The 25,496-nt window shown below is 45.2% G+C and overlaps 1 protein-coding gene across 4 annotated transcripts in view; it reads right to left on the bottom strand.

Moving 5' to 3' along the window:
- Window positions 1-25,496, bottom strand: part of ZNF462 (zinc finger protein 462) — a 128,800-nt gene that overhangs the window by 39,531 nt on the left and 63,773 nt on the right. For all 4 annotated transcript variants that reach the window (XM_006213382.4, XM_031677387.2, XM_072959873.1 and 1 more), the window contains exons 6-7: window positions 24,155-24,273; window positions 20,008-20,199 (exon numbers count right to left, since the gene is read on the bottom strand). In XM_006213382.4, coding sequence (XP_006213444.1) covers window positions 20,008-20,199; window positions 24,155-24,273 — 311 coding nt within the window. The remainder of the gene's footprint in view (window positions 1-20,007; window positions 20,200-24,154; window positions 24,274-25,496) is intronic.

The following is a 25,496-nucleotide window of genomic DNA, read 5'->3' as shown; positions in this document are numbered from 1 at the left end:
CAAAGATTTCTGGACTTGCAACTCACGAGGTCCTATAATCGGGGAGAAGCCCCTTTGTTTCTCTTATTTTCCCCCAATGGCATCACCATCCACCCAGTCAATGAAATCACAACAAATCCTTGATATATGTCATTTCTCTCTTTCATTCTCCATGTTCAGTGAGTTAACAACAACAAAAAAAAAAGCCCTATTAGTTCAACCTCCCAAAACATTCGTGTCTGTGATCCCCTCACTGTCCCACTGTCCCAGCTTCTGCTCTGGCCCTCTGGTCAACTTCCACTGCAAAATCTTCTTAACTGGCTTTCAATTTTCAAGTTTCTTCTCGCGCTAAGGTCCCTTTCTTTACTGAAAGCAAATATGATCAAGGAACTCACTCATCCCTTCTTAGAGACCATAACGCCCAAACACTGCACGTCGATGCCCGGCCCGCCTTCATCGTCCCAGATCCACTCTACTCCACACCCACACCCTCCCCGCTCAGCGTTCACCGCCAGCCACATCAAAGGTTCCTCACATTCACTCTGTGTGCTTTTTCTTTCTTTTTTTCACTGCTTCTTTGTACATTCTTCCAATATCCTTCCTCTGCTTCTCAGCCAGGCAAACTCTTACCATCTCTCAAAACTGAACTCAGTTCAAATTTACCATCACTATGAGGGTCTTGCTTCATCCTCCTAGATACACTTGTTCAATTCTCCCTTTGGGATCCTCTGCTAGTACTCAACATGCTGCATGGAGATGAATTTATCTTGCCTCCACCAGACAATAATCTCTTTGCAAGTAAGATATCCATCCATCCATCCATAACTTTTTAAAAAGTTCATTATCTCCCAGAACTTAGTTCAGGGCCTGGCCCCAAAACAGGTGTTCAATAAACAATGTTCTAAAGAACCAAAAAGAGTTCAAACTTCAAAAAGTGCTCTGGAAAACACAGATTTCAAAGGAAAAGGCAAATAACCAAATGCCACTCTCTCTTTGAACACTGAGGTTAACAGAGTCGTTCCATTGAAACACTGATCCACTTTTACCAAAACAAGCCTGGGTCTTTTTTAATTACCTGGAGAATGGCTTCTGGAACATCTGAGAATTTGAATGGCATGAAATTTGTAATGCACTGCCACCCCGAGAAGCCACAGGCACAATTTCTGGTTTTCAGCCTAAATCAGCAGTAAGTCTGAACTCGGAAACAGATCATATCAGGACAACTGGGATTCACTTTAGATGATTTTGTGTGCAGCTCTCTCCTGTTTTGCACCCACTGGTATGCACAGATGTTTGAAAAATGCACAAATGTAATAGGTACCATGTATTTAAACTACCTTCTCACTGGGTAAAGTGTTTTACCAAGTTTCCTCCATCACAGATGCACCCTCATCCCAGATATGAAGTAAAGACCATTCAGAAATGCAGGGATGGCTTCGTGTCACCCCGCCAGTCAACGGAGAAACAGGAACATGCCCCGGGGCCTCTGCACGCCCCAGTTTTGAAAAGAGGTTCTTTTTCTGCCATGGTCATCCACAAGCATCGAAGGTACTCCTTCTGTACTAAAGAGGTATCTGTAAACTCAAAGTGTGTGTTCTCAAAAACCCTTCTTGAAACCGGCTGGAAGTTTGTAGGCAAACAAAATGAACATGTGCCCAAGGAGCCTCTTTCTAATGTTTTTCGGGAGGGAACTCTGGGTGGCATCTGCAGCTGTTAATTGGGAAGGTCTTACAATACCAAATGCATATCTCACCTGGGACTCTTTTGAATGGTGTGATGAGGAAGTAATGTCTCCTGCTGCTCGTTTAGATCGGACAGACGTCTTTTCCACGCTGAGAAATCCAATGAACAACACGGAGGACAAAAGCCTCTTTGTATCAGCGACTTGGCCTCAACGGTCGAGAGCTTGCTAGCAACTTCTGATGGTATTTAGAGCTCCCGGGCCGTGGGCCAGGCCACTGTGTTTCCTCCTCAAGCCCTGACCGGAGGGAAGATACCCACTGACTTCAAGGCGTCGGTCACAATGTAGAGCCCGCAACGAACCGCGCGGGGAGAGCCCGCACAGGGAACGGAGGCAGAGATTTCTCCAAAGCTTAGCGAATCGAGAGGAAAGAACGCATCTGAGTCTAAGCATATATATTTAGATATACGTAGTGCTCTACGTGAAGATATGGAAATCAGGTGAGAAAGGCGATGGCTGAGCGAGAACAGGAGCGAGCAGCCACACTTCAAAGCACACAGTTATTCTAAAATTGTCCCCCAGCAGCGGGAGTCTCTGAACCAACACACCCAGTGGGCTTCTTACCCTTTTCTTTTTTTTCTTCCCCTTTTCTTTTCACCTGTTCCCATGCAGTGTAAGAAAATCCTGACTCCGGTTCAGCTGTTTTTAATCACCATGAAAGCTGTAGGTTCTGTTCTCAGGAGAGACACTGTCCCACCCACTCCAGACTCACCCCCAGGAGTATCGCTGGTGATGCCTGGCTCAGGTGTAGGGGGTCCGCCTCCAAGAAGCAGAGGGATCAGTGAGACCCAAGTTCACTTTGTAACTGCCTGAGCGGCTAAAGGTCTAGCAAGCGCGTCAGGGGCTTTTCCACTAAGTCTCTCGCTGATCTTCACCACAACCTTATGAAATGGGATGGGTTACTTTCCATTTTACAGATGGGGAAACCAAGGGAGCACCCGGAAAGCAGACAACTTGTCAGCTACCCAGAGCACGCATGCGAGCCTCCTTGTAGCCCTGTGGGGACTCTCAGTTAAACAGATCTCTGGTTCCTCATTTTATGAAATGGAGACGATGACACTGGCACCTTCACAGGGCGCCGTGGAGAACAGAGGAGAGTAGGGTGTGAAGGACAGTGCTTGGCACCGGGTCTCAGCTCCACAGCAATTCAAGTCTACATTGTATATTTTGGGCTAAATTATAACTTGCCTTTTAGTGTTTATGGAGTGTTTTCTATACATAGCCTCCACTGGACTGCAGGATGGAGTGGAACGGGCACCTCTTACACAGCTCTCAACAGATGTGACGGACAGGCATCCCAGCTCCTGGCACGTGGTGGGTGTTCGGCGGCTCGCTCTGGGCTGATCGATTCTGGGCACGGCCAACTGCACTGCCCTGTCTGGCAACAACCCGCTGGCTTACTCTGTGGGTGAGGAGAGCTGCCATGGGGAGGGGACTGATCGTGGGGTGCTTGGATTCAGCTCAAAGGCAGGGCTCAACCTGAATAATGCAACAACTCACCCCCGTTTTGTGAGATAACAATGCGCACAGGATGGGCATAGATCAATTTGCTACAAAAAGGCACAGCAGAGCAAATGTAATTCCCAAACTTCAGAGACTTTCTTGGCAACCATTCTGGGGGTCTATTTCCTTTCAAGTTTTTTCACCATCCCCTCCAGCTTGGAGCAAGGTCCCTGGGTATCCAGCTGGTGGGAGTGGTAATCGCCCCCATCATCAGTGGTCCTCTCCCGAACCCCGCTACCCGACACTGCACGCTGGCCTCTTCCCCGTTACCTTGTTTCCACTCTCGACAGCACTTCTCACCGTCTGATCCATACTCCGATGTATCAGTCAGTGGGTTGGCTCTCCCCACTATCTATGAAGGGTTTTATCTCAAACTTCTTACCTTGTGTGGATGTTTGGATTTTGTTTCATGAGCAGTGAGGGCATCTAAGCTTTTGGGGGGAACTTCCGGCTCAGCTGGGCACGGAGTGTCTGTCCAAGACTCAACACAAGAAACGTAAGGGTCTGTGCCAAGAAACAGCGCTGCCACCGTATGACCATGTGCTTCGGTGTTTTGAGGGTCGTGGCCAGTGGTACCATGAACGTCAACACCTGAAGTCTAGATTCACTCACTTCAATGACTCATTTGAGGGCCCACGCATGCTAGGGAATCTGCCACGCTCTGGGGGCTCAGAAATAACACGGTGGCCTCTGCCTTCAAGAAGCTGATGGTCCGCGGGAGATGGGAAGACAGACGGCTCCAGCAGTGGGATGGGCGCTCTGACACTAAAGAGAGCTCAGAGAGGTGGAGGCACAGCAAGGAGGCCCGGCGGCCAGACAGGGAGAGGTGGGAGGACTTCCGGAGGCGGCAGATTCAAGTTTTCAAGGAGGAGTCAGAATTCGCCCAGTGAATGGAGTAACAAGGCAGCCGGGTGAAAGGAAGTGGAGAAGGACGTTCCAGGAAGAAGGGCCGGCAAGGCCTGGAGTGTGAGAGCAGGACTGTGCAGACGGGGCTGCAGAGCGGGACGGAGGCAGGATGAAGGGGTGAGGAGTGACCCCAGAGAGGAAGGTGGAGCAAACATCAGCTCTCCACGCTGAGCTTGGAATCCTCCAGAGGCCCAGCAGCCAGCCACTGGAGGGTGTTAGGCAGGAACCAGGCGAGATAAAGGCTTCACATTTTTACCTTTGCTGTGCCTATAAACTACACCCGGAGCCCTGACCGCCTCTCTCTCAGATGGGGAAGGCAGCCTGGTATAAATGCGTTCCCACTGCGCGGGAAAACCAACTAGCAGCTCATTCCTGACTGAGGATGGAACAGCGACGGCGGCCGATGACTCCACGCTTGGCGGTGTTCAGTAGAAAACACCACTGGAGGAGCCCCTCTCCGGCTTTTACTAGCAGGCTGGAACTGTTCATTTGAAATCCAGCGCCTACCGTTTCTCCAGCACGCATGACACCTCCATCTGAAACAGATTATGGCCCTACCTACGGGAAGGGAAAATGGAAACTCAGTAGGCCACCTCTTCTGCTCCCTACCAACCTTTCAAGTGCAAGAAAATAACAAAGCAGCCCCGGAAACCAAGTGGTGTGTCCCCATGCTGGCAAACACCAAAACCGTGTCGGCGTCAGCCAAGATCTTGTGGTCTGTTTTTCAAATACAGCGTCTTCAGCAACATCCAAAATGTTTCTCTGACTGTACTTTGCTCCTTCATTTTAACACCCGTGTGTCAACCCAAGGATACTTACGACATATTTCCTGGGCTCACTTAAGACTCAGCTCACTGGTCCAAATACTATTTTGTAAAGTGACTCAAGATTCTTCGGGATTCATTAGCTTTTTCTAAAATGGTTTGTTTAATCATAACAAATACTGTATCTACTATATGGGAAGTACTTGACAGATACAGAGACCATCAGAGCTCATGTTTCAAGAGCTCTCCGGGTGTTAGCAGAGATGACTGAAACACACACTAAAATCAGAGCATGCTCGAAGAAAAGCGCAAAGGCCCACGGGCATTTCTACCTGCTGTGAGCAGAGAGGCCGGAAGACAGTGGGGCTCTGGAGACAGAAAGAAAATTCACAAATTTTTTTTTTTTTTTTTGCCGGGGGTGGGGGGTGGTGGTGGTAAGGTAATTAGGTTTATTTATTCTTAGAGGAGGTACTGGGGATCGAACCCAGGGCCCCGTGCATGCTAAGCATGCGCTCTACCACTTCAGCTATACACTCCCCCATCCCTCCTTTTTTTTTTCCTTGAAAATTCAAATCTTGATTCACTGCTTTAAGCTACTGTCATGACTCTCTATAGGACACAACTTTCATTTTTACATTTATAGGACATTGACTCTGGAAAGTGATATTGAGATTGTAACATCCAGGCGTTTAGAATGTAAACATGAACAGGACAAAAACCCCGTCCCCAGTGAGCTCCCTCTCTGGCACTATCATGGACTTGGCAGAATGGACCACGTGCACCCCAGAGGTCAGCCACAGCACCGTGGGGTTTCAGAGGCAGGAGTGCTGACTCACAGCAGGCACCCTAGGGAGACATCCTGGAAGTGAAGGAATGTGCACGTGGCTTTGAAGGACAGGTAGGGTCTGGACCTGTGGAAGTGGAGGAAAGCAGGGGCAGCTGGGTGTTGGGCGTGGAGAATGCTGAGAGGGGATTTGGTGTTCACAGGCCAGGCAGAGCTGTTGGAACAGGGGGATGATATGGCTCATAGCCTTGCTTGGAGTAGACTGGAGGGAGGAGTCTGCAGGTGGTGTGGACAGGGCCACGGCTTAGGTCAGAGACGGGGGGTGGTATGAGAGGAAGTAAGGAGATGGAAACAACAGCACTGAGCAGGCCTCTGAGGGACTGACGGGACGGTCCAAGGGGACTGTGGCTTCTAGCTGGGTATCGAGTCTGGGAGCAAGTTCACGGGTTCCATTTTAGAACCTTTAAGGTGGAGGGTGAGCGAAACCTCCAAGCGGAGAAAGTGAGGAGCAAGTGCGAAGGACGGTCTGGGGCTTAACCTGAGGGCTTAGGGCCAGAGGTGGAGATTTTGGAGGCACCATCGGAAAGGCAAGAGCTGCCTGCGTGTGTGTGTGACCGGGAGCGCGCAGAGGAGAGGACTGAGGACCAGAGCGGGGTCTATGTGATGGCAGCTGGAGGAAAAGCAGTGAAAACAGGGTAGAGAGAGGGTATCAGGGAGGCCAGCGGAGAGCCTGTGGGACCTGGCAGTAGGACCAAAACCACGGGAGGAGAATCTCCCTGGAAGAAGGTCGGCAGTTTTAAATGCCACGGACGAAAAAAGGATGAGGCAGGAGCAGAGGCCGTGGACTTGTTTGTCTGGAGTCACTGTCCACCCTTGTAAAAGCCGTTTCATTAACGTGCTAGGGCCAAAGTCACATTGCAAAGGATCCCAGAGAGGGCGGGGGAGGAGAGGCGGCGGCAGCAGGTGTAAACAAGGAAGGAACGACTCCTTCCCAGAGAGGATGTCCCTGGAGGCAGCCAGCAGCCGTCACTTCGCGAGTGGTTTCAATAAAATGCGGATGGCAGAAAAGATTCCAGCATTTTGAGAAAACTGAACAAGTGGTGAGGAAGAGTAAGCTGGCAGTATTGGTTCTTTCAAGAGATTTAGAGGCTAAGACTGCAACTCCAAATAAAACTGCAGGAGGTCATAATCTAAGAATGGCTTTCATATTTAAAACACAGCACTTTCCTGGAGCTCAGAGAGCCCCCTGTTATAGACTCTCCAAGGGAAAAATAAGACATCTGAGAACTGAGATTTAGGAAGACAGGGTGACAACAGGAGACAGAGCTTTGGAGTTAGGCCGTCTCTACCCTAACCTCAACTCTGCCAGGGAGTAGCAGGAAGTAACCTTTCTTAAAGTCCATGTTCCACCTTCTGAAAACAGTAGGGAGCTGGTTATGGAAGCTCCTGCTTCATAGAATTGTGTGGATTCAATGAAATGAGATGATGTTCGTAAAGCATTTAACAGACACACAACAAATGATACCTATCATTAATTAAAATTTATATATAATGATTAATGCTAATCATCATCATCATTCTAATGTCTGACTTTGGGACTTCTCAATGCATTACACTCACTCATCAGGACATCAAATGCTAAGGAGTTTCTTGTGTGGGTGGGTTCAATTGAGCCCCAAAGTTCAAATAAATTTAAATCAACAGGACTCCAGATTAAACGCCACTTTCCAAACACTGAATTATTTTAAATTCCCAAAAAACAGTTCATGTTATAAAAAGATTTCATTCAGCTTCCAAGCCAAGACATGAATTTTTTTTTCCCTTTTCCATTAAAAAAAAAATCCTCATCAATCTCTGGCTGGTGACAAATGATCATCAATTGACAAGGAATTTGCTTCCGCTCTGCTTTAATAATGTCTGAGATTTCTGTAGTAATTTAGACTAGGAAAGCATTTTCACGTTATCTCATTTGATCCCATGAAGTAGGCACCATTATTTTACCTACAAGAAACCATGGCTCGCAGAAAGAGAAAGAAAAATACCATATGATATCACTCATATGTGGGATCTTAAAAAGAAAAGACACAAATGAACTTATTTACAAAACAGAAACAGACTCACAGACATAGACAACTTATGGTTACCAGCGGGGGAAGGGGGTGGGAAGGGATAAATTGGGGCTTAAGATTTGCAGATACTAACTACTATATATAAAAAATAGATAAACAACAAGTTTATACTGTACAGCACAGGGAACTATATTCAGTATCTTGTATTAACCTATAAGGGAAAAGAATATAAAAACAAATATATGTACGTATATGTATGTCTGAAACATCATGCTGTACACCAGAAATTGACACAACATTGCAAACTGACTATACTTCAATTAAAAATTTTTTTTTAATTAAGAAAAAAAGAAATTGCAGCTCAGATAAGATAAGTAACTTAGCATGCAGGTGGTCAGGCCCTCCGCCTGAGGCTGCACAGGCCGGCGGTTCACAGGCTACAATGCAGGTGGTACTTTCTGGATGTGGACTGCAAACTCAGCGGTCCCCCATCCCCACGCAGAATACTAAGAGATGATCTCTACAGAAAGCTGATATTGAAAAGATCATGTGCCCCTAATGTTCACTAGCTCCAGCTGGGTCAAAAGGGGTCCTCCTGGCTTTTGTTCTATCAAAATGAAGCCAGCGATACACAGGAAGAGCCACGCTCCATGCCAGTACTGCAGCGCCACTCCAAAATTGGGGGTAGGGAGAAATCATTCCGAGATGGGGAAGAGGTGCCATCCAAACCCTAAGATGCTTGCCCAGAGCAGGAGTGCCTGAGGAGAGCCATGGCCACCAGACTCCTGGAGCAGGACTTCCTGCGTCCCATGTGTTGCTGACCTGTTGCTGTCAATCACCTTCACCCCATACGTCTGGAGACAGGAAGCCCAGGGGCCCGAGGGGAGCAGCTCCACCGGTCCCCGCAGCCAGCCTGGGGCGGGGCGCAGCCCTGCTCACCTTTACAGCTCAATCCGGTCGTCTCCTTTCTTAGGGATTACGACGACCAGGATTAAAAACCACCAATTTACTCAGTGTATCATGAAAGTTGCTTTCTCGTACGTTGTTTTTACCTTCTCTGTGTTTAGAAAATGGTAAATAAACCAAACCTTAAGCCTGTTCTTGACTTAAACAGAACCCTCCACCTGTAGTTCCCACTTTTCTGCTCCAGCAACACATAATGGGCGGACTTCTACGTACCCCACATCCTTTCCTAGGGAAACTGTGATTCTGTGACTTAGATAATGTCCCAGGGAATTAGAAGAGGAAGAAATAAGAGTGAAAAGAATGTAAACCTTCTTGTGAAGCTACACTGGGGGGGAAAAAAGAAGAGTGAATAAAGTAAATCTTTCTGCCTTGTATTTTAACATTGGACTTAATTATTTTTTAGAGTTCTTTTTTCCCCCCAGCCCTCCACTATGCAGGTAACATAACCAAGATGCAAAAGTATACTATAGATGTAGGTGCAAAAATGATCTGACTTCCATGTTAACTAAATACAGAATTTACTGATTTTAATGTGTTAGTTAGTTGGGAACGTTACTTATACTTTCCTGTCTGCCTTTAATCGAGTTAATCACAAGGGCGGTTCCTTCTTACGGACATTATTCTTGCTTGCAAGGTAGATGTGAATTTCTTCCTCTTTCTTTCTCTGAATTCCTCATTAAAAACTTCCTCATGGGCAAAATTTTAAAATACTATAAAATCAGAGTAACAGGAAACACAGCTCCCAAGTACAGAACAATAATTCGTGATACCACAGCTACGAACCCCTGAGCTGTTCACTCCATTTATGCACCGTTAGCTCCGGGGCAGGCAAGGGAAACAGGGCAGCTGTTTGCAACATCTATCACCTTGGCTGTGACCCCAGGCCTGGCTCTTTCCCTCAGGAAAGCACCTTAGGAGACTCAGAAATAAACTGATGTTATAGGGGGAGAAATCTGAACAAGCTCAAACTTATATTTCTAAAAGTAAATCCGGTTTGTGGTTAACAAAGATAACCTTGCATACAAACTGGGAAAGCTTGAGATTAGAGCCAGGAAGACTGGAGAAAATCAGAGGAAGCGCATGCAGTATGAGAGTTACTCTGGGTTGCGGTCTGGCAAGTTGGAAACCAGAAAAGGACAAGGTGGGTAAAGACACAAAGATGCTGGAGAAAGCCCCTTTGAAATGGGTAACCCGAGGGTCTAGGCTAGGCAGTGGTTAGAGAGAATTTGAGAATGCTGGAGGTACAGTGGTTATGGTAAATCCAGCCACAGTTGATGGGTGGTAGAATCCAAGAAGCAGGGAAATCTCTCCAGCTGAAGAGACCAATATGTTGGCATTATCATTGAGTGTAGCATACTGAAATTCCAGAGCACAATGGTCATGGCTGGAGTGAAAAGGAAGGCTGTAAGCTGGGCATGGACTTCACTGAGGAAGGTGACAGAACATTCCAGGAGATAAGGAGAAGGAAGTAAGCAGAGAGCAGGCATTTGAAAAGGGACCATTCATGAACTGAAGGGAGCGGAAATGCTCTCAACAGGTGGCAGAAAGGAAGAACTGTACTCACTCCTTCTCTTGGCTGCCTGGAGGAAAAAGATTAGTCACTTTGGTTGCAGAGCTGAAAGGGATATGGCGCTGTCACTTCGGGGAAGACCGAAGTTAGTTAACTGGAGGGGAGAGGCGTGACTGAGGAAAATGTGCGACGTCATGGTACACACAAGCCTGACCCCCTTGGCTTTGTCCAGATCTCGCGTGACATAACCAAGCTCCCAGTCACTAAAACTCCCAGGCTCTTTCACACATAAACTATTGTTAAAACTATCCTTTTGCCCGTTCTTCTTGTGTGTGGTTGATTTTGTGGCCCTAATTCAAATCAAGAAGTATTTACTGAATGGCCTGCCAAGTGCTAAGACTCTGAAACAGTCCTTGACCTCAGAGGGCACTCAGTTTAGTTGGGGAGACAGCTATGATAATCGATAATTATAAGCTATTTGGCATGTCCAGGAAGGCAAGTGAACGCAAAGATCAGAAGCTCCCAGCACGTTTTTTATCTATCCCCTAGCAGAACCTCACCTTCAGCTCATTACTCTCAATAGTCTAGACAGTCTGCAATCCTGATTGGGCCATTTAACTTACAGACTATTTGCCAATATTTCAAATGTATTAAGTCTTAAGCAGTAGCAAAAGAGACTACTTAAGTCAGTTTTTAGGAGATGAATGAATCTTAAAATGAAATAAACGAGCGAATTTTTGATTGGCGAAGCCTTGAAGGCCTTATGTAATTCTGAGAATCCCACCTTAAATACATGTATCGCATACACACAAATATACTTGAAGCCTTTAAGTACTCAACATTTATTATCTGAAGGGAAATTTTGTTGTTGGTGGTGTTGGTTTTGCAATATGGACCTTCATGTTTTGAAACTATGGTGAGTCAATTAGTGACAGACGCTTTCAAGTGAAGACAGAAACATGAAAAAAAGTAGTTTGGATATTACGGTCCCAGTTTTGAAAAAAAATGAAAATAACAAAGCAGCACCTGTCTGTATATGCAAAGAACAAACCTTTTGGTGATTCTATAGCAGACGGTTGTTACATTGCCGGGAAACTGGCATTATGGAAAACCCTCGCATTTTGAATTACGTATTGCAATAAAGTTGCTCTTTAATCGTAAGTAGGTATTACTCTTGTAATCAGAAGGAAAAATTCTTTGCAGATATCTTCAAAAGGGATACCTACCTCCCATGACTGCTTTCAATGCGCATGCATTCTTAAGGCGCTCATAGTTCAAAAGCACCCTCCCACTTCCAAAGGGGATGGGGACCTTGCCTCTGGTCTTGTTTTGTTTATCCTGTTTCTTAACAATCTAAAGACCCCTTCCTGGTCTTAATGACCCCTACAGTTTGGTTCTGCTTCTCCTCACCGCACCAACCCTCCTCCCACTAACTTCCTGACACACCCTCCAGTCTCGGGCAGACCGGTCTCCTTGCTGTCCCAGGATCCCTTCTTCTGTATGTTTGTTCACTTCTGAATCTCCTCCCACCTGGGATGGATTCTATCTGCCTGTAAAAACCCTCCTCACCCTTCAAGGCCCAGCTTGAGCCCCACCTCTTCCAAGAAGCCCCCCAGGACTCATCAGTTCCTTCTCTTCTCCATGGCTACAGCCGTTAAAATCCAAATGCAACATCTCACATTCATTAGATTCTGCTCTTTTAACTGAACACTGTATCTGTTAACTTAAGCTCTAGATATTAATAGCAAAATTTGGTTTTAGTTTCCTTTGGAGGATTCTAGGACCCCCAAACATGTTAAGAGGAGGTTGTGTCTTCACCACTGTGGTTCATTTACAGATGTGTGTTTCTGCCGCGAATCTGATGAGACGGCGCAGAGGTGAAAGGGCAGGGGCTCTGGGTTCAGACAAGGTCCACCACTTGGGCATTTCCTGACTTTTAGACTCATCATTTTCCCCCTCAGGGTCTCTGTTTCCTTCTCTATAAAATGAGACTAATAATTTGTACCTCTGATTCATTAGACGTATTAAATTAGATGGCAAATTTAAGGCAGTTAGCAGAATTAAAAATTATGATTCATTTTATCACTTCGGAATTAAACAAAGAGACGTCCAGACAAACCAGAATGGATGACTTTAAAACTGGTCAGGAGGAAAAATAGAACTAGCAGTGTAAAACTCAAGGACTACAGCGAAGGCTTCAAAGGTCCTGTGTGGCCCGACGTGACCGTCCCCGTGACTTTGGTGAAGGGCTCAGAGCAAAGGAACATACAAGGACATAAGGAGGGTGGTTTGCATGAGGCATGTAAGTATATTCTGTGTCCCCGAGGAAGCTGAAGAACCCAGCCCTGGAACGACTGCTCCAAAAGAAGTGCGCAGCCAAATGTAACCTCGGCTGAGCCCTGTGCTCTCAGCCACTCTTTTGGGAGAGCTCGATGCTTCTGAAACTGCTTACAAAGCGGAAGAGCCCTATGGCGAGAACACAGCCCCTCCTGGGCATAAATTGGACCTTGTCAGTGAAAAAAAACACGCAGATCCTCCTTACTGAATCTCTCACGTCCCTGCGGCCGTTCTATATTGTGCCATTTTTGTTTAAGCACCACCACTGGGATGTTTCTATAGGATGTCATTTATTTCTGAATGAGTTAAGAAAATGTGTACATCATTCAGACGTGCCTTCCTGGGCCACAGCCTCAAAACTCATCGACTCTATTTTTAAAAAGAAACAATAGTTGTTTCAAGGAGGTTATTTCTGGCATCTTCTTCTCATCCTGACACTTAAAAAAAAATTCTTTTTCACATGCCCATCTTGCCCAGTGCATACCCTCTGCTCCAGCAAAGCTGTCCCAGGATTTCTACCTCTGAGTCATGGCTCACATATACTAGTCCATCCAAACCCAATCCCCTTCCTTCTGCTTGTGTAAAATCCTCTAGCGCAGAACAGTATGTGAAGGAGAGGCGAGAACTCAGGAATCATAAGAAGTCTCAAGAGTGTTCAGGGATTTTATATCCAGTATAATCGGGTGAAAATGTCTAGCTCCAGTTCCAGAAGGAAAAAAAAACTGAAAACCTGAGGTAGGCATTACCTTATCATTAAGACAAAGGAAAATTCTTTCTTTCAAAATAGAACGAAGATTAGTAATTTTACATGATCAGACTAATAACTGAATATATCTTTGCCAAAGAATAAAGTCAATTTCTTCTTCCTTTTAGACACTTCCCACAACTGAGGTTCTGAAGAACGTAAGGTAATCTCCAACCAAGCAATGGACAAGTCAGCTGTGGAAATTATGAAGCGAATTCTGGAGCTGCTCAGAACTAGCTCTGAATGGCTTTGGTAGTATATGCTTGTATTTCTGACGAGCAAATGTTTTTCTTGGCATAGGAAGAGGGAGATGGGCGAGTTGACTGAGTTCCCAGGACATGGAAAGCTTACACTTGAAATGTTTTTCAATCTTTGGCACATGAAACTGTGGCTAATTCAAAAAGTCACAGAAATCTCAGGCAGGTGGGTTTCCTGGGAAGGGTCGATCACATGATATTCGACTTCAGGGTGGTGATAATTGTGGAGGCTTCCTATTTGCCGATGAGGGCAAGGTTTAATCATTTAACTGCAGAAGACTTCCGGATGCAGAACACAGGATGCAGAAATCATCTGCACTGCTTTGCACCACTGAAGTTACAGACTTACTCAGTCTTTATAGTAGAAATACCATTCTTCACACTAAGCATTAAAATAAACTCAAAATCACATTTTAATGTAGAAATTCTGATGTCTCAAAGGGAAGGTTACTATTCTCCGGCCAGATAATTTTGAGACCAGCAGAACCTATTAAAAATTATGGTCAAGCCATTAAAATTATGCCTTGTAACCCATGTGCTATAAACGATGTAAATCTTTGTACTTTGCAATTATTCACTCGAGAGTCTCCATTTCATTATTGTCATTTTTAAAGAAACCACCTCTCCTTTCTTACACCCCAAGAGAAATCTGATTACAATTGGAACCCGTGTGAAAGGTCTGATGCCCTAGCAACTAATTGGATCCTCTTAAAGGTTGAATTTTATGTCTGACCTATTTAGAAATCTGAAAAGCTCCTCTTCGAAAAGCAGGCGTCTCAGATCTTAATTTTTTAAGTGTCAAGTACTGCTACAGTCAAGGTTAAATGAGCTGATGGTCTGGCACCAGACTCAACGCAACTCTTAGAGAAGATTTTCTTTTAGGCTTAAATGTAATTCACATGCTAATATTTTTAAAGCTCTATTTTAATACCTCGCATTTCATATGTGAAACAAAGAATATATTTAGGTCAGGTTGTATTTTAAGTGACATCTAGGAAAAGTCTGTATGTTAAATATAAAGGTCTATAATGACATTTATTAAAGACGGGATTAATTTCATGAGCATTGCTGTAAATTTTTCCACTAGTCATCCATGGCTGGGGTCAGTGACACACTGCCCGTGGGCCAAATCCAGCCTCCCCTGCTCTTGTACATAAAGTTTTATTGGAACACAGCCATGTCCATTTGTTTACACACTCTTTATGGCCGCTTTCACATGGCAATGGCCCTGCTGAGTGGATATAACAGAGACTCGATGGCCCACAAAGCTGAAAAGATTTTCTATCTGGCCCTTGGCGGTAAGTTTGCCAATCTTTGATTTATGGTTGGTAGGAATTATCCAGTCCAAATCTCTTCTAACCTATGTATTATGTTAAAAGTATGCAAAATTTTCAGGGAGAATAAAAAGTTGTTTTCCTAATCTACACATTTTGCTGGTCAGTTTCACTCTGTAACGCCTCTGAATTGGATTTAACTGCAGCCAAACACTGTACCTCCTTTGACACAGAGGACAAGCCAGCCCATCCCAGAGTCAACGATTATGTGTGCCTGGCCCAAGGAGGGGCTCTGACACCACGTGACCACACCAGTAATGTCCATCTCCCCCAGCGCCACCACACTTCCTGTCTCCTCCTGAGGACTGGAAAGGCTTACATCCCATCTCAGCCTTCAGTGCCCACTTCTATGGAAGGTCTCGTTATACAGGGAACAATGACAAAGCTGAGAATACTCTTTGTCAAGGAAGATCGGTTCCTCTAGGCAAAGCGATATGTCAGAAAGTTCCTGTCAGAGCAATCCCCCAGGTTTCATCTTTGCACTGTTTGTCTTTTTTGAACTTGCCTCTTGAGTGGAAATGAAATAAACTTCACCCTCATACAATCTGGTTCCGTGGAGTTACTCAGACATGTCAGTAGACTCAGGACAATTAACTGAGTTGAAAATCATGGTGCCTCCAGGAAATCGTGGGTCAGTTAAAGAAGCCGGTATTTAATACGTTATCTACCTAACTCCTCCCATTGGAAAATTAGGGGACAGAACCAAGAGCACATCCACCAGTACAAATGAGCACCAAGAAGATCATCAGGAACCAGGAGGGCTGGGGCCAGCAAGTGTCAGTCTTTAGAAGTTAAAGTCAGAGACTCACAGTCAGAAGCAGACAAGGAGGAAATCCTTCCAAGCTCCGCGCAGTTTTTTCAAACGCATGGGCGTGGAAATGAAGAAGTTAGACACCGGGGGCAGCAAGTACAGAGATGTTTGGAAACCTAAGCATTTGTTAGCGAGGATGTGCTGGATGGAGAAGTGTGACTGAGTGGTAAACTCCGAATGCAATGCAGGGGACTTGGATTTTGATACAATATGAAGTGCCCGTGGTTCTTTGATGAGAGACGTCTTGATAAAAACAGAGCTTATCAAACATTATTCTAGAGTTTAGAACAGAAAAGCCAACTGAAAAGTTGTAACGGAAAATCCTTTACTGAAAAAAAAAAATCACGAAGCTCCTTACAACATTTTTCTACCAAGTCATACTAGCAAAGATGTCTCTGTTGGATAGACTATATTGAGAACTATCTCACAAAGGGAAGGATTTCATGACCAAGGTTTTTGGTGTTTTCCCTAGGTTGTCATTAGTGCATAGACTAAAAATCTGTCTTATTCTCATCCACCTTATTTATTTTGCACCTGGCCTGAGTGTCTGATTTTTGTTTTAAGCGCACCATAGTAGCTATTTCCTAAAGCAGGCAATTCTGTCCAGCATAACTGGATAGAGAGAAGAAATTAAAACCACTGATTCTTCAGGGGAAATTCAAGGGAGGAAAAATACGGAATGTCACCATTGGCTTGACCACTTACGAAGGATGTAGCTGAATTTTAAATGACATACCCACTGGCCACGCCGTGTAGTCAGCTTCTCAGACCTAAACACATCTCATAATTAAACCACACTGTTGTGTGTGTTTATGTGTGTCCTTCTGGACTGAAAGCAGAGATTCAGAAAAAGCCTGCTAAAACCAAGTCCTCTATTTTATGTGCCAGAAGGAATCCAGTAAACACAAACAGAGCAGAGAACTCCCTTTTGTTGACAACCTTATGATTTCCTCTTAATGCACTGTTTAGAAAAGCCATTACACATCATTTCCCATTATCATATACACAGAATCAGTCCTGCTCTTCTTTCCAACCACCGGTCATGACGAAGATATATGGGATTCACGTGCTGGGGGAACCTTGAGGCAGAGAGCCCAGAGCCCGGGAGCTCCGTTTATGTGCAGAACAGGTGTGTGGCCAGGCAGCGGGGGTCAAGTCGCCCCTCCACCTTCTCGTGTCCACCTTTCCGGCTTCCTTCCCTTGTAGCTTCCCTCCGGCTTGGGAAGCACCCTCGTGTTCAGCCCGTTTCCTTCTGCCAGAGAAGACTGGCTTGCTCTCCGGACTGCAAGCATCTGACCACTGCAAAGAGCAGTGAGCACGGCAAGTCATCTGACTCACATCCCTCCCGAGGGGGCGGGGAAGCCAAGGACACGCTGGTGATTTCCCTGGTGTTGTGGATCTCTACTCCCCGCTAGGCCTGCCTGCAACACATTTTTGGTTCTTGTGTTCAGAGCTTCCTGGCATCCGCAGTGTGGGAAACCTTCCCTGAGAGCCAGTCGCCCCACGGCTTCTCCCTGTTAAAATGTGCAACTGGATTTCACATGCGTGTTTCAAACCCCATTCAAGGCGTGATTTACAGGCTACTGTCTAGCCCCACAGCTGTTTTCTCATCCCCCAGATGTAGCCATTTCTAGGAATCCACCATTCAGCTCCCTAGCAAACTGCCTTTCCACTCTCAACCTCTTCCGTCATTCTCAGGCATCCAACTCTACGCAACACCTGCATCAGAAGGACTCAAGACAATATCTATCGAATGAATCAACTATTAACTTTCCTTTCCGCAGAATTATTCATTCAGGAGAAGAGCCCACTCTTCCGTTTACCCCACATGAAACCCTTGAGTTTTACCCCACCCAAATTAAACAAATCACCGCTGACCCATTGATCTAGGTTATTTGTATTCATTAAAAACAGCACAGGTGCCATGAGTTTTGTGCAGGTCTCACTAAAAAGAGTTGCCACCCAGGTCTTCCCAACTATGTCACTATGTCCTTTCTTTAGAAGGAGAACGAAAAACACTTTCCTGTGTTGCAAATTACCTTCCTGGGCTGGATAAAGACTATCTGCGTTCTGCAGGGGAGCGCTACTCAACTTCGAATCATCACGTTCATCTCTGCGACCACCCTTCCCCACAAAGTCCTAACCTAAAATCTGAAATCACCCCCAAAAAGGTCAGGCTTCAGGCATAGGGTTGGGGTTAATGCAATACCATGCTGATAACATCTTCTAAACATTCGATTTTAAGCGGCAGGATGGCCAGAACGGCCCAGTATTTACTTCGGGTTCCCCTGAGCACAATGCAGCTCTCGGCGGGGAGCAGACTCGGGAAGTTGACCAAACTCTACTCCTCTGTAGCCTCTGCTGGGGAGGGAGGGGGTCTGTGGGATTCCCTTCTCAAGGCGCAAAGGAGACATCTTCCATAGCCTTTCATGGATGCTTCCCCCCACCCCGCCCCCACCCTGGGCTCCGGGACGCTTAAGATTTCCTGGAAGACAACAATAACAAACCCTGCCACACGACAGCGAGGACTTGGTGCGCTCCCTTCATCACAAGCCAGTCACGTAATAACCAGCCTCCTTCGTGAAAGCGAAGCCCGTGCACACAGGAACACCGAGGAGTTACTGTGTTTCACCTAATTTTCGCTGATTTACAAAGGAAAGACCGCCAAGTTCTCCAGCTCAACAAAGGCAGCTTTGCATCCCAGGACTTACCTTTCCTTTGCTCCCCCCGACAGCTGTCTTCACACAGACCTTCTGACTGAAGATTCCTCATTTACTCTTTTGACAGTCACTTGACTAGACCATGTTGACCCGCTGGGCTGCCAGAACTTCAGGTCACCTGAAGGGTCTATCTTTTTAAATCCTTACATAAAGAAGAACCCCCAGCTTGTACTTGTTATAAATGGTCCCCAAAGCCAAAACTGCAACCGAAAGATGTAAATCACAGGAATAAAAAGCCCATTCATTAAATACCTCCTATGTGCCGGGTGTTTGCACGTGTTACCTGTTCTCATTAACCTCCCAAGGCCGTCGGCTGGGGCAGGTGTCATTACCCACTTTTACATGTGAGTGCAGGAAGCTCAGACTGCCCAGGGAAACACAACGGGCACTGAGAGACGTAGGAGTCCAAGCCAAGGCTTTGTTCCAAAGAGCCCATGAACTTTCCTTCTGGCCCACGAAGCTCCTCCCAAGAAGGGAACAGGAGACCTTAGGAAATGGCCCATTCCCTGACCTGGGAAATAGTCAGGCTGGTGGTAGATAATTGGCTACTAGAGATGCTGCAGGAAGGATTCAAGCAGGAGAGGGTCAGGAAGACAGCAGATCTTTTCCAGTGGTTAGGAATCTACAGATCCCCTCCCTCTCCCTGAAGCATGTGATTCTGCAGTCATCGGAGGTGAGCTGATTAATGGAAACCCTTCTGTTTCTTGGTCTGATCAAAACAGTAAACCATCCTTTGCTCCCTAGGCCACACCAGCCCACCTCTCACATTCATTCTCTCTCTCCTATGTCTGTGCTTACATCGCCAGTGAGGAGACCCCACTCCATGACTTCCTGGATTTGGTCTGAAGCTCCAAAAAGTGGGCGGTTACACCCTCCTTCCAAGCTTCCTCAACACCCTTCAGCTATATAAGGAATCACTGGTTACCCCTAAATTAACTTGTGATGGGATCAGACACACTTCCCCACCCACTCAACCCTCTCCATTCCTACTCTGAATTCTGTGTCATCAACTTACCCATCTTGCACCCCAAATACTTCAAAGCACACGTTTTTTAGAACAAGACAGGATATCAAACAATAAATAAAAAACAAATCCGGGGGTGGGTATAGCTCAGTGGCAGAGCGCACACTTAGCATGCATGAGGTCCTGGGTTCAATCCCCAGTACCACCATAAAGTAAATAAATAAACCTAATTATCCTCCACCCCAAATAAAACAAAAACTCCCCGAACAATTAAAATGATTGAAAAACAATAGAAAGAAAAATCTTCCTGGTCTTCTGTCTGCTTTCTTGAAGGGAACCACAGCGGAAGAATTCAACACAAATCCATCCCACGCCACGCACTCTCCCCACAAGCAGCACGGGGAGCACAGAGACACCTTGGCCACAGCGCCAGCCACTCACCGAGTTCATCGCCCCCTCCAACTCCAATATCTGCACCATTCAACCTTTTCACCTTTCTTCCTTCACTCAAACCATCACATTTTCGGGTAAGATTTTCCTCTAGAAAGGAGGACTGGTGCTCACCCCAGCCCCCCTCCACCCCAAGGGGTTGATCCTGGCAGAAGGCCCGTTTTTACCATTGGAGTCTTCCACCTCTTCAGCCGGGGTCGCTTTTTGGGAGGTGTGGTGGGCGTGCGAGGAGAGGAGACTGACGATTCGTGGCCTGGGGAGGGTCAGGGCTTTTCCGTGGACCTTGAGGGAGTGTTCCTTCAGCTGGCTGATTGTCATGGTGGAAAAGGAGCACCAAGAACACTTGTAAGCATGCTCACCTGGAGGAAGGCGGTGGTGGGGGAGAGGGGGAGGAAGAGGGGAGAGGGCACAAGGGGAGGGTAGTCAGGGCCGGGGGCGGGGGGGACACAAAATAACACGGTTAGTTTACTGGGAGAGAGCGCCATCTCCAACTTCACGGTCTGAGCATCCTCCCAGACCAAGCCCCGCCCACTGCCCACAACCACAGGCTCCTCTGGGATCAGTACCCTTTGCGAGCTCGGTACCCCAGGGACCTGGTCCCCCTTTATCTCGTGCTCTATGACAGGGACAAGCCTACGGTTGATTCCCCAGCAAGAAGTGAGCCAAATGCCTATGGAGCGCCCTCAAAAAGGTTTCCCATCTCTCTCCCTCCCTATACTAGAAATGACCATGACAGTTCTCATTTCAGGTAGCCTTCGTATCATCCACAGAAAAGAATATGCTTCTTTATTTTTTGAGGGGGAGGTAATTAGGTTTGTTTGTTTATTTAACGGAGGTACTGGGGATCGAACCCAGGACCTCATGCATGCTGAGCATGCACTCTACCACTGAGCTACACCCCCCCTCCAGAAGAATACGCTTCTTTCTTATTCCAAGAGTCCATCAGTGGCTTTCCGAGCATGAAGGCACTCAGTGCAACTGCTGTACTATTCTGATGTTTTACTTCTTTGCTGACTCCATGCCACCTCGATTCCACACACTATGTATGTGGGGTTTTCCTGGAGCAGTTCACAAACCTAGGCATAAAACTCCATTTCCCCATCTGATCAATAGGGTAGAGATGGGCAAAAATGAGTCACTTCCTGAACAGAGAGAGGTGTATATATATAAACGTGGGTGTCTGTGTCTGTGTGTACCTCCAACATTTTTCATTAATAAAAAGGACGTAAAAATAAGTATTTTTCTTTTCATTCTTTTTATGCCACGGAAATACAGCACAGATCACTATGATCAAATTAAACGAGAGCACGAATTACTTTCGCTCTAAGTCAGCTCTTAGATGAATTGCAGTTTAAGAAACAAAGGTGTGATCTGGGCATGCATATATCGTTGGACTGACACACACTGGTATGATCAACTCAGAAAGCAGTTTTTCTTTTTGTAATAATAAGCTTAGAAAGCTCATGCCTGCGACTCAATAATTCCACTTCTGAGAGTGTACATTAAGGAAATATCCATTAATACTTAGAAGTCTCTATTTAGAAATATACATTATTCATGCTTCAAAAAGGTATGAAACAACCTAAATTTCCCCCCACAGGGAAATGAGTAAGTAAATGTGGGCATATCTTCTTGATGAATTATCATTTGCTAAAATAAATTCTTCAACAGTCTGTAATAACAGAAAAATAAAACACTTATACTCAGAAAAATAAATAGAAAATCATAATACATTTTAGATTAAATTATAATTATAACTCTGAAAAGTAATTATAGAGGAAATGGTTAAAGGAAATATTATCAAATATTAACAACAGTGGTATAAGATAATAAGATTATGGATAGCTGCCTGTATTTCTTCTTCCATTTTCAAACTTTCCCTAATGAACATGTATTTTTAAAATGTATTTTTAAGGTGAAATTTAAAAACCAGAGGAGAGGAAAGGGAAGGAAGTAGAGGAATGAGAGGAGGAGAGAGATCGTTAGTAATGAAACTTCCGTAGACCAGTGAATGTAAGCTGAGGTCCACGCTGACACTCTACAGATGAATACTCACCAAAGCAAAGCAAGAATGAGCAGGTAAACCTCTAGCCTTGCTTCTACCCTGCTGAGATGGTTACTTCCCGCCAACCTGAAAATTACTAAGTGATTTCATGTGAAATGAGCCCAGCATCCCAAGTTCTGCATCAAGCCTCCTTTTTACCACTGATGACCCCTAGAGCATGCATTTCTAAGAAACCTTCAAAGAGAACTACAGAAAACCTTGCATGATGCAACATGCCACAGCCCAGGGCAGAATAGTTCAAGAAGTCAGAGGACCCAGACAAGAGCATCAGTCAATTTCCCCTCTACCCCAAACAATTACCTAAGAGTTACAGGATAAAGCTGGATGTGAACAATGGTATATACTAAAATAATAAACACGTATGTCATATTGTATACAATACTTCTGCCCTCCTTGTTCCATTTCTCAATTTTTCAGTGCAAGCCTGACTCTATGAACCTTGGTGGATGATTGTAAGTTGCATAACCTGAGAGAGAATTCAAATCCAAATTATTTGGCTACTCCACACTACTTTTCACCCTCTAAAATAAAATAAAATAATCCATCTAGAACAGACAAGATGAGTCAAGAGTCTTCTGGAAAATGATCTGTCTTTCTCCAAGCCAAACCACTTGTGTGTCATGGAAACCAACATTCCAAGGTGTGCAGAGAACTGGCTAATGTTGCTCCCACTCTCTCTGGATGCTTCCTTCTTGCCAACCAGTGAGCCCAGACGGCTGGTCTGCTCGGTCAGCTCCCAGAACATACACTTCAGCCCAATGACCTGGCGTCAGCAATGCAGCCTGTGGCACTTTTTTGAAGTCAAATCACTTACCCAACACCCACTGGGGTAAAGTGCTTTTGACAAGGCTGAGACTGGTAGGAAAAGCTCACCAGGATGGTGTCCCAGCTGAATAATTTGCAACATACACAAGTCAGAATAAGAGTGGTCTGAACCCTAAAGCCTCTTACTCATGGCTTTTAGTAACATTTTCTAGGAGATACTAAAATCCTATCAGATAGAGAAAAGTTAGTCTGATGCAATGACAAAAGCGAAGGACTCAAGTTCTGGCCAGTTTTTATAACCACACAAGGGAAGCTGATAAATGAGACAGAAGATTTCTAGTTGATTGAAAAAGTTAAAACTAGGATTCAACTAGAATTCTAAACACCTTGGCTGAGCCAACTCAGGGAGAAGACTGGATCTCTAGAAGAAAGAATCTCTGATAGTACAGTTAGGTATGCTGAGGCTTTTAATTTCCCAGTCTCCCTTTGTGTTTTATGTAAGTCCCTCCAAGGTGGTCAACACCTCTGAGGGGGCTACAGGCTACTGTGAACTCAGGCTTCTGAGATGCCTAAGGGTATCATGGGAGGAGGCCCCCAGGCCCCTGCCCCCTGCCTCTCCTACTCAGGCCTCTTTCCTCTCTTGGCTGAGTTCTGATTAGCTCCCTGTGGGCATCTTCCATCGTATGCAGAGTAGAGAAGAACAGAAGAGAGAGGGAGGCAGCACCTTGTTAGGGACAAGGATGAAGGTTTTTGTTGTGGAGTCAAATGCTTTGTGAATGGGCTCTGTGGCCTAGAGCAGGACAGTTTTGAGTCTCTGTAGCTTCACTGGACACTGTGGGTGACAGCAACACCCACCCTTTAGGACTGTCTTAAGGATTAAATGAGACAATGACTATAACGTGCCTATTCGTGCAGAGCCTGGTAAGCAAGGGATGCTCCTGATAGAAGCACAATGAGATGGAACGACAGAGTGATGGAGACCAGCCCGGCTCCTGGACACTCATGACCCGAAGTCTTTCCTCATCGAGGCTATGGAAATGTATCTAAGGGTATTGCATGAGAAATCTCACACACCCTGAGTTCTCTTTGTCCCTTTGAACGTCCCCAAGATGGTAACTTTATTTTAGTTGGAAGTTATCTTTAGTAGATGTAACAATTCTTGCATCTTCGTTAGAAAGTCTAGGTCATTTAGAAATTTCTCTAAACAACAAAACCTATGAAAGCATGAAATCTGTCAGTAGGTATGTGTTAGTTGCGCAAATCAACTATGACATGGGTGACGTGGGGCTGGGTATCATTTTGCCTTTGAGCGATGCTTTCATTTTTATTTTTCTTTATTAGATTAAAATAAAACTGAATACACAACCATCTCCAGAAAAACTTAATTCTCATGTGTATGGAGCAAGAGACTTAAAACATCACTCAATAAAAAAACCATTAGATTTCAAACTCGGGAAACTTGTGCACCACAAACAGCAACTCACCAGCATGAGCTTTGAGGATATGTGTCTTCAGCCGGCTGTTGTAGGAGGACTTGAAGGAGCAGAGTTTGCATCGAAATGGTTTATGGTGTCCGTGGTGGGTTTGCATGTGGCGATCCAAACTTGATGTAGGAGGAAATAAAGAAAGGAAATGACAAGATTAAAAAATGCATCCAACATTTTCTCACTGCCCATTTCTAGAAATTCCGTTTCTAAGCTGTTCAAAGTCATTTTGTTACTTTCCAATGATGACACACTTAACGAAAAAAAAAATACACATCTAGCGAGAGTTCTTGTACCTACTCTAAAAGAAGGGAAAGCGAAAGGAAGAAAGAGATCAAGAGTTTTTTTTTGCATCGAGAGACCACATGGTAACAGGCCATGGGAGACTCTTGCCTTACTTTCTCTGAAGCACTGCAAATTGGAGGAGGGCATCCAAAAAGAAACGGCGAAAGATGGGCAAATTCAAGTTTTCTACCAAGTCAGTGAGGAATGCCTATCAAACAGTCCTTCAATTTATTTTTTTTTAAATGGGAATTAGAGAAATTTTGTATTTAAAAAGGGTCGTCTGTCTTCTTAAATCTAAATTCCACCATGAACACTTGAGTGGGGCAGGGAGATTTCAAAGTGGTTGAAAGACTTGCACTGAGCTGTCTATTTCCAAGGTCTTTGTAAAGAGGGAGGCCCAGTGTACGTGTGTTTAAAGAAAGTCGCGTGCTCCAAAGGCCAGCCATGCCTTCTGATAAACCCAACTATGCTGGCTGTCTATCAGTCTTCCAGAAGCAACTTAAAGGAAATCATTCAATTATAATGAAGTCCCAGGATTTCAAAATAATTGCTACTCTAAAAAAAATAAATAAATCTACCAAACAAGGTGTGGGCAGACATTCCAATCTGTATTAGTGCCCCCAGAGAACTAGATTCCATTCTGAATGACTCACATGAGGATGAATTGCTCACCCTTTAAACAGATAATGTTCTCCCAGCTCCAAAGCAGCATTTTCAGTGGCCTCAGGACACCTCCCTCTGGAGGTCCTTTAGCTATCTGAGCCTTACCCACCCCTAAACCAACACATCAGTTGGTTTCTGTTTCCTTTTTATCCAAAACAAATTCCTGCCTTCATTTTTTTTGTTTCTAGAAAGGGCACTACTACTCTGTCTGTCAACCAAACTGGAAACCTCCGTGCCATGTGGCTATTACGCATAAGCCGTGTGGCCTGGGGCAAGTTACATAACCCCTCTCCATGACAAGGCCTCCTTTTCCTTATCCATAAAATGGAGTTAATAATAGGACCATAGCTCATAGGGCTGTTCTGAAAATAAAATAAGATAACACTTGAAGGCA

The sequence above is a fragment of the Vicugna pacos genome, chromosome 4 (genome assembly GCF_048564905.1).
Source record: "Vicugna pacos chromosome 4, VicPac4, whole genome shotgun sequence".
Taxonomy (NCBI): Eukaryota; Metazoa; Chordata; class Mammalia; order Artiodactyla; family Camelidae; genus Vicugna; species Vicugna pacos.
The sequence above is the reverse complement of the archived record's forward strand: the minus strand, read 5'-3'. Positions and strand labels throughout refer to the sequence as shown.